The 13,263-nt window shown below is 47.5% G+C and overlaps 4 protein-coding genes across 4 annotated transcripts; 1 reads left to right on the plus strand and 3 right to left on the minus strand.

The window, feature by feature from the left end:
- Positions 1–605: 605 nt before the first annotated feature.
- On the plus strand, positions 606–862 carry N7503_007656 (uncharacterized protein; the record flags this gene model as incomplete). Its single annotated transcript, XM_057067203.1, has 2 exons — positions 606–699; positions 759–862. 2 exons carry the CDS (start codon positions 606–608, stop codon positions 860–862), a joined length of 198 nt encoding a protein of 65 aa, XP_056920884.1.
- Positions 863–1,300: 438 nt separating this feature from the next.
- Positions 1,301–3,263, minus strand: N7503_007657 (uncharacterized protein; the record flags this gene model as incomplete). Its single annotated transcript, XM_057067204.1, has 7 exons — positions 1,301–1,532; positions 1,584–1,684; positions 1,746–1,865; positions 1,925–2,186; positions 2,242–2,543; positions 2,613–2,710; positions 2,765–3,263. The coding sequence occupies 7 exons, from the start codon at positions 3,261–3,263 to the stop codon at positions 1,301–1,303; spliced, it is 1,614 nt and encodes a 537-aa protein (XP_056920885.1).
- Positions 3,264–5,143: 1,880 nt separating this feature from the next.
- N7503_007658 (phytanoyl-CoA dioxygenase family protein) lies at positions 5,144–6,385 on the minus strand (the record flags this gene model as incomplete). The annotated part of the gene is made up of 1 exon (XM_057067205.1): positions 5,144–6,385. One exon carries the CDS (start codon positions 6,383–6,385, stop codon positions 5,144–5,146), a length of 1,242 nt encoding a protein of 413 aa, XP_056920886.1.
- Positions 6,386–9,738: 3,353 nt separating this feature from the next.
- Positions 9,739–12,655, minus strand: N7503_007659 (uncharacterized protein; the record flags this gene model as incomplete). The annotated part of the gene is made up of 8 exons (XM_057067206.1): positions 9,739–10,396; positions 10,455–10,610; positions 10,665–10,886; positions 10,941–11,073; positions 11,132–11,340; positions 11,398–12,375; positions 12,438–12,517; positions 12,578–12,655. The coding sequence occupies 8 exons, from the start codon at positions 12,653–12,655 to the stop codon at positions 9,739–9,741; spliced, it is 2,514 nt and encodes an 837-aa protein (XP_056920887.1).
- Between the last annotated feature and the right edge of the window lie 608 nt (positions 12,656–13,263).

The raw sequence follows: 13,263 nt of genomic DNA on the forward strand, positions 1-13,263 counted from the left end.
GAAGGCAGTAAGGATCAAATGCAAGCTATGTCATGAAGGCCAGGCGGCGTTCCTGAGTGGTCAGATTCCGGGATCGGAAATTAGCAAGCAACCAATCAAACCTCTGAAAGATCGCAGCTCTGCAAACCGACATCGGGCCACTATTATGTCATGCATTGAATCAGAGCAGATTTTATTTCTCATCCTCAAGCCCCAGGAGAGCCTAATAATAATGCAGGCGTTTTTCACTTCTCTTGTACACCTAGTTGACTTGGTCTTTTGTTCGTACTTCGTCGGATTGCGGGGCTCGACTACTGCTTACTGTACTGCGGGGCGGTGGCGGGGGCTGCACCTGAACAGGAAAGTTACAAAATTCACCGCTTACTGTAAAAGGGAGGCTCACATAGAGCCAAGATGCCTAGAGGCAAAATGATTCCTAATGTGTATACGATCATGAAACACTTAGAGAATTTCCATTAAGGCTTATTGAAACTGATTCTATATAATGGCTTGGCTACAATATAAAACCTGTAGATCTCCTCGTTAATTGAATCCCATCAATCAACTCACTCCAAACAATACAATCCACCAACCAATCCACCGACCAAAGACTTTCAGTCATCAATATGCAGTTCATCACTGTTATTATTGCTACTCTGGCCGCTGTTGCAACTGCTGCTCCTTCTCCTGATGCTTTCGAGAAGCGCACCTGCGTAGGCAGTGAGTCGATTGAAAAAAATACAGATTGGAAGTATAGTTGCTAATTATGTTGATTCTAGACTACAAGGCTGCCTGCCAGAATGGTGGCATCGCTTGCTGTGACGGCTGGCAATGCGTTGGCGCCACTGAGTGGAGCGATGGTGTTTGCATCCCCAACTACTAGAGAGTTGATGTATATGACCCTGGGCGATGATAGACAGGCTTGACGAGATGTGCTTGGAGGACGAAACCGTCTCGCCATTGGTTTCCTGTTGCGTTTTTTCTTTCTTTTTTTTTTTTTTCTGTCTTTGGTAGCTTTTCAGCGACGTGCGTTTGTGTATTGTTCTCCCTTCTGGTTGTTGTAGAGATGGCTGGTAATTTTTCAGAATATTCTACATTCCAAGCTCCTGAGGTCTGAAGCTGCCTGATAATCTGGCAATAAAAGTCAGCCGTAGGAATGGCATGCATCACCAGATTTCTTCCATATATATATTTCTTTACTCATAAGTATGTATATCTAAAAATTCAATAATCCGATCCAAGTCGATATCCACCAGGTCTGCATAAAAAAAGATCGATATATATCATCTCTCCGAGTCGGCTTGTAGGCGCGTCAAAGCGACTAATAGACAAAGATGAAATCCTCATTCCGCAGGTCCGTTATATCTGCGAAACCCTTGTCTGCAACGTTGCGGTCCCGAATATCCCGAACATCTTCGAGCTCTACAACCTTACTTGTCTCCATTTTATCCTTTGTCAACATTGATTCATCGATAGCATTGGCTGACTTTCCAAGGATCTCCCTCTTCTTGGCATGCTTCTTGTTGAGCGCGATCAAATAGAGCTCGGTCAAACTGTAGACAGGTTAGTGAGGACCTAGTATGATTGTCACTCACTTCACTTACATTGACAAGACCGCCACCAGGATAAACATAATCAAGCTTGCAATCAGGCCTGGGCGGTATTTCGGGGCCTGAGAGGTCGAGAAGAGCTGTGGACCAATCACCTAGTAAGATGTAAGGAAGGGTTTATCATCTAAAAGATATTCGTACAGCATTGGTACTTACATTTCCTGTGCACATCCCCACAAGAACAACCGCTGATGTGCACTTTCGCTTCGTATCACCTGCAGTATTTTGAGCTTCCCAGGCATAAATCATAGGAGTGATGGCAGCCAAGGTTGAGACCTTGTAAGTGTCAGCAAAGTATGATCAACCAAAAGGAAGTGAGTAATTATAGGACGCACTAGGTAGTACCCAAATAGAAGGACACCCTTATTGCTTCGTGGGACGACAAGCAACAAAATAGTACCGATTGATGCAAGCGTAGCAAATAACACTATTATTGCCCCCTTCGTTCTGAAGCGAGTGGCAAGCCAACCACCACCCAAGATAGCAATAATCTGAATGACGCCTAACGGTAAGTTGAACAGAATCGACTGGAAATTCGTGTACCCAAATGACTCCAAAATAAGATTTCCGAAACTACTGATTCCACCGCTGGGGATTCTGCGGGCAAAATAAGATACTTGACAAGATAATCAGAGTGGAGGTGAAGACTCACGATATCGAGATGATCAAAAAGAACCAGCTCCAAGTTTTGAAGTCATAGATCGTTTCCCACACATGGTCCCATCGCCATTCCCGAGAAACAATACCCATTTGGTTGGCACGCAGACGCTCGACGGCAATGAATTTCTCGCGGTCGCTTAGGCAATTAGCCTCCATAGGTGAGTCGGGCATGAATATCAAGACGACGAATGAATAGCAGACTGTCAGCAGACCGCAGAACAGGAAGATTATCTGGTATGAAAATAATGTATCGCTGTGAATATGGCCCAATCCGTACGTAAAGAGGCTACCAACCTACAAGATGCTTTAGTTAGACTGGGATATATGAATGTTGCACCTACCGGGCAAGTATTCAAAGCTTACTATAAACGTCAAACCGTTCATTCCATTCCACATGGCTGCACGCAAAGTCTGTTCACCTCGACGCCACCACATCTGAGTGGCTGCAATACAAGATGGCGCTAAGTAACATAGTTAGTATTAATTTTATTTGCTTCTCATGCCTACTTTCGAACCTATCATCGACTCAAAAGCTCCGAGCGCAAAGCGCATGCCCAACAGGCTCGTAAAGTCTGTGCAAGCAGACATGATCGCCAATGTACTTCCCCAAAGGAATATGGCGATTGAAATAACTTTTCCCGTGGGTGCCTTCACCAGCAAAAATGCAGCGAGAGGTTGGAATACCAGTTGAGATAAATATAAGATCGAGCTGAGCCATGAGTACTGTTGGCCAACAAGGTGGGCATCTTCAGAAAGACCAAAGATCGAGGTATATGAAAGCGCAGACTTGTCGAGTTGTTGGAAGAAGTATGCACCCAGTAGTAGTGGTAAAACTCGTAAATCGATGCGACGCAAGACATGCTTCTCTTCTTCGACTGTGAAAGCGCGATTGTCGTCACCATTCTCCACACTCGCCAGAAACCGCGCGACGTGCTCATGAGCGGGACAATTCGAGCTCCGCGAGTTATCAATGGGCGCGATGATATCAGGCTCTTCCCTACCTGTGGCTGGCATGGTGATGTGTAATGCCGATCGGACTGGATGAGCAGCAATGAAAGAAAAGTATTGTAGTCTAGATAAAAATCAAGTCACACAAATTGGCAACGAGCTCTTTTAAAAAGCTTTAATCCATACTTCCCAACCCCTCAGCTACCCCCTCAGCTACATCCTTCAGAGAAATCAACCCGTTACGGCCTTTCTGGGGCGCCCCCACGAATCTACTTTCCCCGCATTCTTGGGTTCGTGGGGCCCGCAAATAAGACAGTAAACAACAGTTTCCATCAATCATGACACAGAAGAGCTAGTTTGGTATCTGGGCCAACATTTAATTCGTATGGATTTAGGTATTCTAGCGTGCTTGAGCCTGCCCCACGCAGGACAGTCATCTTGGCACGCGTCGTTTGATCACAAGAGTTATTTGTTGCCCCGAAGTTTAGCCATTATTGACACGTGATAAATAATATATAGCCAGACACAAGGAGAAGGGCCACACTCCCACTCCTTTCTCTGATCTCTGATGACGTGGTGCTAATCAAAGGTTTCTTGCCGTTCTAAGAAGGTCAAGCTTGTCGGAATGGCGAATCATGTAATGGTAAACCACGGCTTGGATAAACAAGTGATATATTCAATAAGGCGAAATATAATTTAGGCTATTTGACCTGTATTTAGCCAGGGCAATACGGCTTTTAACAGGGACTCAATGATATAGTCCGAGTGCCCACAGTGGCCAAGAAAGAGCCCAAGAGCGTACAGATAGTGGCACATTTTGCTTCGAAAGGCTGACTGACATATGTTGTAGCTTATATCAAGCCTGGCAACCATGAAGCTTATGCCGTACTCGGTTTGGCAAAATAGCAAATCTAGTCAATTATCATATCATTCATCTTAGTGTTAGGCATCCCGTTTGGTGGCTGGGGATCTTCACTCTGGGCTATTTTAGCAGAATGTTGCTACTTATAAAGAATGACGCCGAATTGTTAGTAAAGCCAGCTTGTACCAAATATGATGACAGACTGACTCTTGATTCTAGAGATGGCCGGACTTGTTACTCTAATTTTTTTTTTTCCCCCTCCTTCTTTTTACTAAGCTAATCTAAAACGCTCACTGGCTATGAAGCCATAAGATTGGCTAGATTACCCCACTATTATTTGAACTGGCTCATGTGGCCATAAATCTAGACCCAGACATCAGAATCAACCAAGTGGTCGAGCGGAAACTCGACTATCACATCTTCCTTGGTCTAGTGGTCATGATTTCCGCTTGTCATTAACACCGATAAGCGCGGGAGACCGGGGTTCGATTCCCCGAGGGAGAGTTTTCATGGGCTTGTGGTTTAGTGGTATAATACTCCCTTAGCATGGGAGTGGTCCGGGGTTCGATTCCCCGCGAGTCCATCCTTTTTCCGATATGGTGTAGTGGCTAACATCGTCGTCTCTCACACGACAGCCGGGGTTCGATTCCCCCTATCGGAGTATCTTTTTTTTTTTTTGTTTCTTGTGCTACACTTACGGGCGAAGCCACAATCAGATAAGGGAATATGTCGAACGGCGGGGAACGACTCTAAAGTTGAAAGAATGGTCAGTGCGTGCATACCTTTCCGCACCAGACATGCCTATCGACGCAGTCATTGAACCCGGCTGAAGGAAACCATACTAAAATCTACTGGATAACTTCGAACTTCCTGAATTCTGAGCGCGATCGTACGTAGAAAGTGCTAACAGTCTACTTTTGCCAAGCTTTTATCCTCGTACTTAAGCCCTGAGAGCTGAGGGTGAGTTTGCACTGATTCCCATTGGTTAGGGTTTAAAGATATATTTATTTATAACACCCAACACCTCGACCATTTGGCCGCTAATAATTATATTCTAGCCTTAAGCTTGCACCTATAATCCAGCTCAAGGCCGTCCATCCCTCCGCATCTCCTCAAGAGCAGCAACAACCTGAGCACGGCTCCAGCCCGCTTCCAGCCCTCGCACCAGAAGATCCTGCTCACTCTCCGGCGCCATGCCATTCGGCGCAGGCGGTCTTCGATCCAGATTGGTGGAAAAAGGGTATCCCTCTGCAACAGCCTGCACAAACGCCTTGACCTCGCGCTGAGCAAGTGAGTGCCGATCCGGATCCAATTCCCCGTCTGCGAGTGTTCCCGCGTTCGCGTAGCGCTTTTTTAATCCATCCCAAGTCACGTTTACTAACTGAATGGAGTCTACTGCTTCCATAGGCTTCCCGAATGCGCTGCTTATCTGAAGCAAGTTTGCGACGCGGCGGAAGCCGTTTGATGGGTCCATTGTATTTGCCCCCGCAGCGTGGAAAAGGGCAGGATTAAAGAAGACACCATCGCCAAGACTGAGTGGAAGAGCAACATAGTTCTCCTGGAAGAAAGCGCGGAACTCAGGTCTTCGCCAGGCGAGATATCCCGGCTCATATGTTTGACTGAAAGGCAAGAAGCGGGTTGGACCACTATCAACCGGCATGTCAGTATGCGCGACGGCCCCCTGTAGCGTCAGGAACTGAGAGGTCAATTGCGTCGCAGCCGGGTAGCGCATGCAGGCTTCCTCTTCGATGAACCCGAGATGGTAATCGCGGTGGGCCTTCTGGGCTGCGCCACCTGGATGAACTGCATTTACTTGTGCAGTGATGCGGTAGCCTGGGCCGAGCCAGGCATTGCAAACGGTGGCTAGCCAAGGGTTGGAGTAATATGCGAGGAAGGAGGCGGGGTCTTCTTCGCCATGCTTCTGGAAGGCATTCCAGATGCGGTCATTCGTTCCGCCTGCGGCGAAGTGGTCGCCTTTAGAGACGTTGGAGGAGCGCTCTTTGGTAATAATTTGGTCAAAGGCTGCGTTGGTCGCGGAAAGGATGCTGCCGTACCGGGTGGGTGCATACATGTTTCGAAGGACGAAGATGCCGGGTCCGGTGTGCAGAATGTGATGCCACTCATCCTGAAGGCGAGAGAGAGTATCGGCTGTTACTGTTTGTGCCTCGAGTGCGGAAAGGTCATAAATTGGGACATTGCGTTCAGTGGCACAGGCCAGTGGGTAGGTGGATGTATCAATGGTACGCGAGCAAATTTGCTTGAAGTCATCGAATTGAAGTGACTCGGCCTTGTAGAGCCTCGAGGGGATAGAAGCGTGGCCATTCATCTTGAAGGTGTGTTATTTGTGGTCATTTTGAAACCTCGAGCCGGTGGTTAAATATCTTGAGGTCGGAATCTGATTCCCGTGACTACCCCACATTTTTTGAACATCCGACTCCGGCCGCACAAAATCGAATAGAGTTCCCCACCATTTCTCATGATGAATTACTGATAGGTCACCATTTCGAAATCGTCACAGACTCGGCATTAGACAATCCATGAGCACCGTGACGATACTGTGATTATATCGGCCCGATGAAAGACTTCCTCGTCCGAAATTCCCTAGTGACCCAGGAACGAACGTCTTTTTTTTGACGATATGTTCAAGTATATTGTAAGGGTACTTAGGGCGATTGAGAATAGTGGAAACAGTTACGAAGGTGACCTTCACGTGGCACGGACGGGATATCACAAGGTGAGGGAACTTGGCTCAATTTAGTGATCTGCACTATTTGCAGTAGCATGTTTACAGAGCTTCATATGAGACCTCTCTTATTCTTTCCTCTTCTTCCTCTGAGCTTTGTAGGGGGTTAGAAGCCAGAAGCCAAGTCCTATTGAGCCGGCTCAGCTTCAATCACTATAGGATTGGCCTTCGTGCCTAGCTCGGGAGTAATTTTCTGAATTACAGATGGCCACTTCAAGTCAATCCCCAAGCTCAGTCAGAACATTGCTTTTCAATATCAGTTTCGCCAGAAGAGTACTGCTAGTGGAAGGTATATAGCAGAAAGCGTCGCCAGCTGAGCTTGCAAATAAGGTATATGCCAATTGCAACGTGCAGAAAAAAGGGAAAGAGACATTCAACAAGGCAAAGAGGGGCAAGCCGAGGAAACCTAAAGAAAACGGAGTAACGCTCATATTGATTGTTATTCTCATGGATATGGCGTATGAGGTACAAGGCTTTCTATTCTTCTCTCTTTCCTGATCATTTACACCTCTTTCAGCCTGCAGGCTGAATCACTTTGGTTTATATGTAGACAGCAAAAGCTCCAGCACCACATTCGTGCGAGACGTGTCTACCATGCGCCGAGAGAGCTGTATCTAGATAGGGTACCATCGCAATACTCTGGATTGAGATCATCGTGAGGGTGATGAATTCGAACATTACGCCGACAGGAACAAGTTGTTCCGGTGACACAATCTGCAGAGATCACCGCCGTCATTAGAGGATTGAATGGTTTCGGCGACAGACGCCATTGATGCAGTAGCTCCAACTATCTGACCCTTTTTGGATAATTTCACCGACTTGAACAGACACAGTTGTGCATTTGGGCCATTTCCCGTCAGTAGGCCCCCATGAAGATTGTATGTGGATAAGCTACATATAAGAGTACGCGTGGATATTATGCAACAATCTAGAGACGTCTAACTTCCTGTATTTTGCAGCCGTTGTACCGTCTCTAGGGCTTCCACAGGCAATATTCTTGAGGAGTATCTGATTACGAGAGAGCGGGGCACATATGCTTCTCGAGTAAGGGACCGTGATGTAGGCAAACCATGCGATGCACATGCCGAATAGTCAAGGCTCCACGTGTCATTGAGACAGTAGTCACATCACTGGGGCTGGTGGTGCAGAGTATCCTATTGCGAGAATTCCGAGGGGCTCTTCACAGTGCGAGAAGTTGCCAGGTGATGAGGAGGATGCAGCCATAACTAAAGCGAAGACCACTGATGAGACCACTCCTTCAGCATATGGTTACAACAATGAGGTTTAGCCACATCACGAAAAGAATCCAGCAGAGCGCAGTGGAGAGGGCTGGCCGAGCCTTCGTAGTTGGCGTGCTTTGCCAAGACCTGCCTGATATTGGTGATTTGTGAGACACATAAATAACTTACATTGTAATATGCATTCAGATCCATCAATGCCTCAGAGTAAGCCCTATCAACCATATTCCTCCACTCGTTTCTGCAAGGCTAAAACATTCAATTTGTTCTTGTGGAATACTGCTAAAATGTACCACCTTAATTCAATTCAGCTGCTTTTCTAACGGACGTTTGAATGCTATCCTTCGATTCGTTATAACTCGCTTCTTGAATATTGTCGGTAAAATAGTGTTGTCCAATATGATTGGGTGACCTCTTTCGTCTTATATAAGCTTCGCGAGTTCTTCATATGTATCGCTGATTTCTTTCTCATTCCAAGGTTGAACGTAACTATGATATATTTATGCAATTTGTCGTATTTACCAGCATCTTTTATCACAAACTTCAAGGCCTGGCGCGTAATCTTATTCGCCGAGCTCAAAACAAGCTCAATGTGAGCTGGAGAGATCTCTTTCTATCAGCATGATTTGATGTGAAACAAAGGTTGAAGAAGACAACGGGTATGATTTCATGGCAGCTCGCGACCACTAGTTTGGCGATACATCTCTCTTCATGAGAAACCTTCCTATCTGTGACTTTCGGCTCACTCCTTTAATCCAAGGAAACAGATCCTTCTCTGTAAACAGAAGCTCTTTGTTCTGACCTGCCTCGATTTCCTTTCTTTCTTATTTACGGACACCTTTTAAGTCATCACCTCTACCAGACGCAAAAACTTTCCTCCGTCGGCCACGGGCTCTCACATAGCTGGCGAAGCGCTCAGTCTTCCTATGAATCGTAGCTCGTAGCTGGCAAGCCCTGAGTCCACCTGCAAAGAACCCAGCTATCATAATTTCCATTGAGGCTTCTTTGGACAATTCCAAAGAGCCCAAACGAGGCGCTGGATTCTAAAGATCCTTGTGATGTACTGGGCCACAATACAGCTTCGACCCATTCCCTGTTTCCAAAAATCCCGAAGGAAATCAACTCAGCCATCCGTGCGACCAAATCAGCGAGCCTCACGCCCTCTTAAAGAACGAGTGCTGGAGGGAAGCTCTTCGCAGGTTGATAACTCTGCCTTGTGGGCACAAGGAAGGAGCTGATCATGTTTTGGATCGTGGCTTGTCCGCCATGGAGGAACAACCCACGGGCCCTTGGGAGAAGGATACTGCTACGACTGGAGATGGGTAGGAGGGATGTATTGCTAGATAGCAGCTACTTGCGCACTTTGTGTTATACGCATCCAGGTACGCTCCAGCACTCACTGTATATACCGCACATTAAGGGCCTCTGTCCCAACTAAAAGTAGGTACTAATTACCATGGGCGTGTCTGTGTCTATACATATATTGTACAGGGTGATTAAATTACTTTCAAAGTTAAAAAAGGTATGCACATGGAAGTGAATTGCTAATAATATACAGCTCGTCAGATCATTTAGAAAGCTCGTGAATATTCCGTCAAGTACCAAAATTGTAGTGACATGGCATCAACCAGCCTCTATCCATTCAGATTAGTCTGATTCCGTACGGCCAAGAATGGCCGAGTCACGACTTGTCTTATTTCAAGACATTTGAGGTGCATCAAAGCCAGCGCCGGGCACAATATCGATGGGTCCTTTGCTGCAATTATCAATCACCAATCGCGCATCATCCATCGGCATCCACCTGGACTCTGCTTCTGAGTGAAAATCCATTTCTGGCTCGCATCTGCGACGAGTGAACGATTCTCGTTCTGTGGGCGTCACTCGATAGAGTTTATTCGAGTCCCGAGAACGCTTTCGAGGCAAACAACTTCCCCTTTTAGGATCCCTGATATCATTCCTGAACCTCGCTCGAAGCTCCCATTGTCGCTGTAAGTTGACAAGGAGGTCTTTGGCGCGCCCAGCACTCTTCCAGGAGCGCGAAAACTCATCCAGTGCTCGGAAGCAGCTGCTCAAGGAACGTGTGATGTCGCTTTGTGAATGGGCTGGATACTTGGTCACGGAGGCGAAAAGAAGTAAGAGGATGGCAGAGGAAGTTATCGAGACTGCCTTCACGTTGATGCGGCGCAGTGTATATCGTGTTTCATAGAGAACTAGTATCTTCGAAATGGCAATGGCGGAGCTTATGCACATCTCACGAGCATGGAGATAACCCGGTCCTTTGGGCGGGTCTGGTTGTAAGCCCTTTTTGGACATCCATGGTCGATGAGCGTATATGATGTTCTGATGGTATTGCATGCTTCATGACATATAATTAGCAGCTAGCTCTTAGATGGTGGTGAATGCCTTTGACTTACTGCAGTAGCAATACATGCGGTAGGTATGGCGAAGTGTAGTCGTGAAGATTGATCTGTAGGAATGGCGGGAGGTTGGATTTCCACCTGCGTAGTTCGGCGACAATATTTGCGTTTAGATCTTGCAGCACTGGCTTCGAGATTCTCGACGTGCCATATCTATAGAGAATGCTTAGTTTTGGTTTCATCACTGCAGCATTGTTTGAGACTCACAATATATACCCACATGGTGCCATAAGCTCACAAAGGGAAACCATCTGCTGACTCACTGCTTCGGTACAGTCTAGCAAGCCAGCCGTCGAATTGTATGAACCTTGCGTTTCATATGGCGCCCACCGGTGCTGCCCAGGTTGACCCGCTTGGGCTTGGGGCTTCCGAACGGTCACATCCTCCATGCTGGTACGAGAGGGCCTGCCGAGATGAAAGCCCAATTGACTGCAAGGCCGTCAGTCCCATCTTTTCAGGCACGAGCACGTATATAGAACTTACTGATCCACAGTATATGCAGCCCAAAACACCGTTCGACGAAGTTCTGCGCCGGCAGAGGTGATGTCCCCTGTAGAGACATACTCAGACATGTCGAGATGCAGAGCAAGGTCAAAGGAGAGTCGCATTGCCATTCCTTACCAGATTTGTTAGTAAAAACCAGCGGTTTTTGGGAGAGCAAGGTTGAAACTCACCACTGAATAGCCAGCCCCTAGTATCTTTTCCATTTCCAATCTCATGATGACTCATAATTACCAATGCTTGGACGGTTGCCACGCAAGGATTATCAAGTTCGAGCTCCAGTAGCGATTTCACTCGAGCTCCGAGGAAGTCTATCAGAGACTTTGGAAATGTGATGAGAGCCGGATGAAAACGAGACTCAAACGCGCTGCCAATGGCACACCTGTACGATTCAGTCAGTTCAATTCCATGTTGTTGAATCAGTATACGTCGAACTTACATCGCATATCGTAGGGTTTCCGAGTAGAACGGCGTGTCCTCCATTTGCCACCATTTCTTTTTGGCTTCCGTATAAATTTCGCGATCGACCACATGACAAAATGGATCTTGCCAGCAAAAATAGAGATTGATGAGATGCTCCTCCAAATCCGACGGTATTTCTGGATCGGACCATGAGCGATCATGTTCCTCCAACGTACCAAGTTCGTTGCTGGATCGTGATGCTGGCTCTTCCGATTCCAACACGCCAGCCAGATTGAATGTCGATGTTGGGCCACAGAAACGCGTCTTGCCCCCAGGCCCGATCCTGAGAGTGCCCACTCGGTCGGAAATCTCGTCAATAAGGCTTTCAATATCCTCTGCGGTTTCCGGTTCCTCCACGAGCGTCTCATCGTCATCGTGCGCTATTGGGTCGAGGAAGTTGACAAACCCTTCCGGTTCAACACCAGTTGGACCATGTGACAAGCCAAAGAGGTTTTGCATACCAGCTGCTGTAGGGTTGACGCATATCAAAGATCTAAGATCCGTGTCCCAAGAGCCGAGAAAGCTGCTTGGGCTGCCTTCGCCGTTGTTTTGTGATGTCTCAATAAATGAAAAGTCGAAAGGCATATTCTGAGAGGATTGCGGGGAGCTGGATACGGCGCGAATATCTGCCTCTAGGTTTCTTTCGGCAAATGTATCAGTGCCTGAATCTACTGACCCAGAAGTTGTGGCTGCAACGAAATTCTGCGGCAAGTCTGGTAAACACCCATTAGAATCCACAGACAAGACCTCGCAATTCTTCTTAGCCTCGGGTTCGTTCGGGAGCGGTGGCGTGGACTTTGTCTCGTTATTCAGCCCAAGGCTTTCCAATATGTTCTTCAACGCCTGGTCTTCCTCTGGTGGCAGTTGCGGAGGCTGTAGTCCATTTTCAGTTATAAAAAGACATAGCTGGTCCACTCTCATAGTCAAAAAATCGATGGCAACACGTAGTGGTAGCCTAGATGTTGCGAATGGCCTGTTCAGTAACTATACGATTTTGAACACCTCGAACTTGCTTACTTCCGCTTGTCAATCGCATGGTAACGGCATTCCCGATTTCTGTTCACGCAGGTGGAACACGCAGGCTCCAACCCATCACACTGTGATCATTTAGCATCAGGATCTCTAGTCGATGGACCATATACAGGGTGAGTTGCTACCTTGACTTTGCTTTCCCGACAAGAGACACATGCCATGGTGGCATGCTTCCTCTTGACTGGAAGCCTGTTCGGCCGCATTGTTCACGTTGTACCAGTGACAAGATGATCAGCAGTTTTTGTTCAAAGCACTGCGGGGGGGGGAAGGTTGCTGCCAGGAAATTAAAACCCGGCATCAGAGAAGTTGCTGCATTCGGGATGGGTGGGGGGCGGGGATCCCTCGTGACGTGGTGTACTCCGTATATCACGACCAGCCACAATTTGCGGGGGAAAGACGCCCAGGGTCAGCAAATCCGAGGGGCTTTCTCATTGGGCAGCGAGTGGGGGTGTCGATCTGGATCAAACTCAATTTGCGGTCACCGGAGAAGTCTACGTGAGTCTACGTGAGTCTACGTGGAGGCTGACTAATCCCGCATCCCGGCCAATCGGGCATAGCCTTCCAAGTCATTTCTCCCCGTAGCCCGTAGCCCAGTTTCCGGGAAATGGTTACCGACCCGAATCCGGACGGGATGCGGAGAAAGAGGCGCCCTCCACAAAGTCATATCCCCAGAGCCAAACAGGGACTTGGACTTGGCGATCAAAGGATGACCTATACGGCGTCTTCTCAGTGGCTCTGGCAGTCCATCATATAAATCAGTGGCGGAGGGCCATGCTTCATTTGCTCTAGTCTCCAACCTTGGAAGTGTAAT

This window comes from Penicillium pulvis (genome assembly GCF_028828015.1).
Source record: "Penicillium pulvis strain IBT 33274 chromosome Unknown contig_5_segment0_segment0, whole genome shotgun sequence".
NCBI classification, from domain to species: Eukaryota; Fungi; Ascomycota; class Eurotiomycetes; order Eurotiales; family Aspergillaceae; genus Penicillium; species Penicillium pulvis.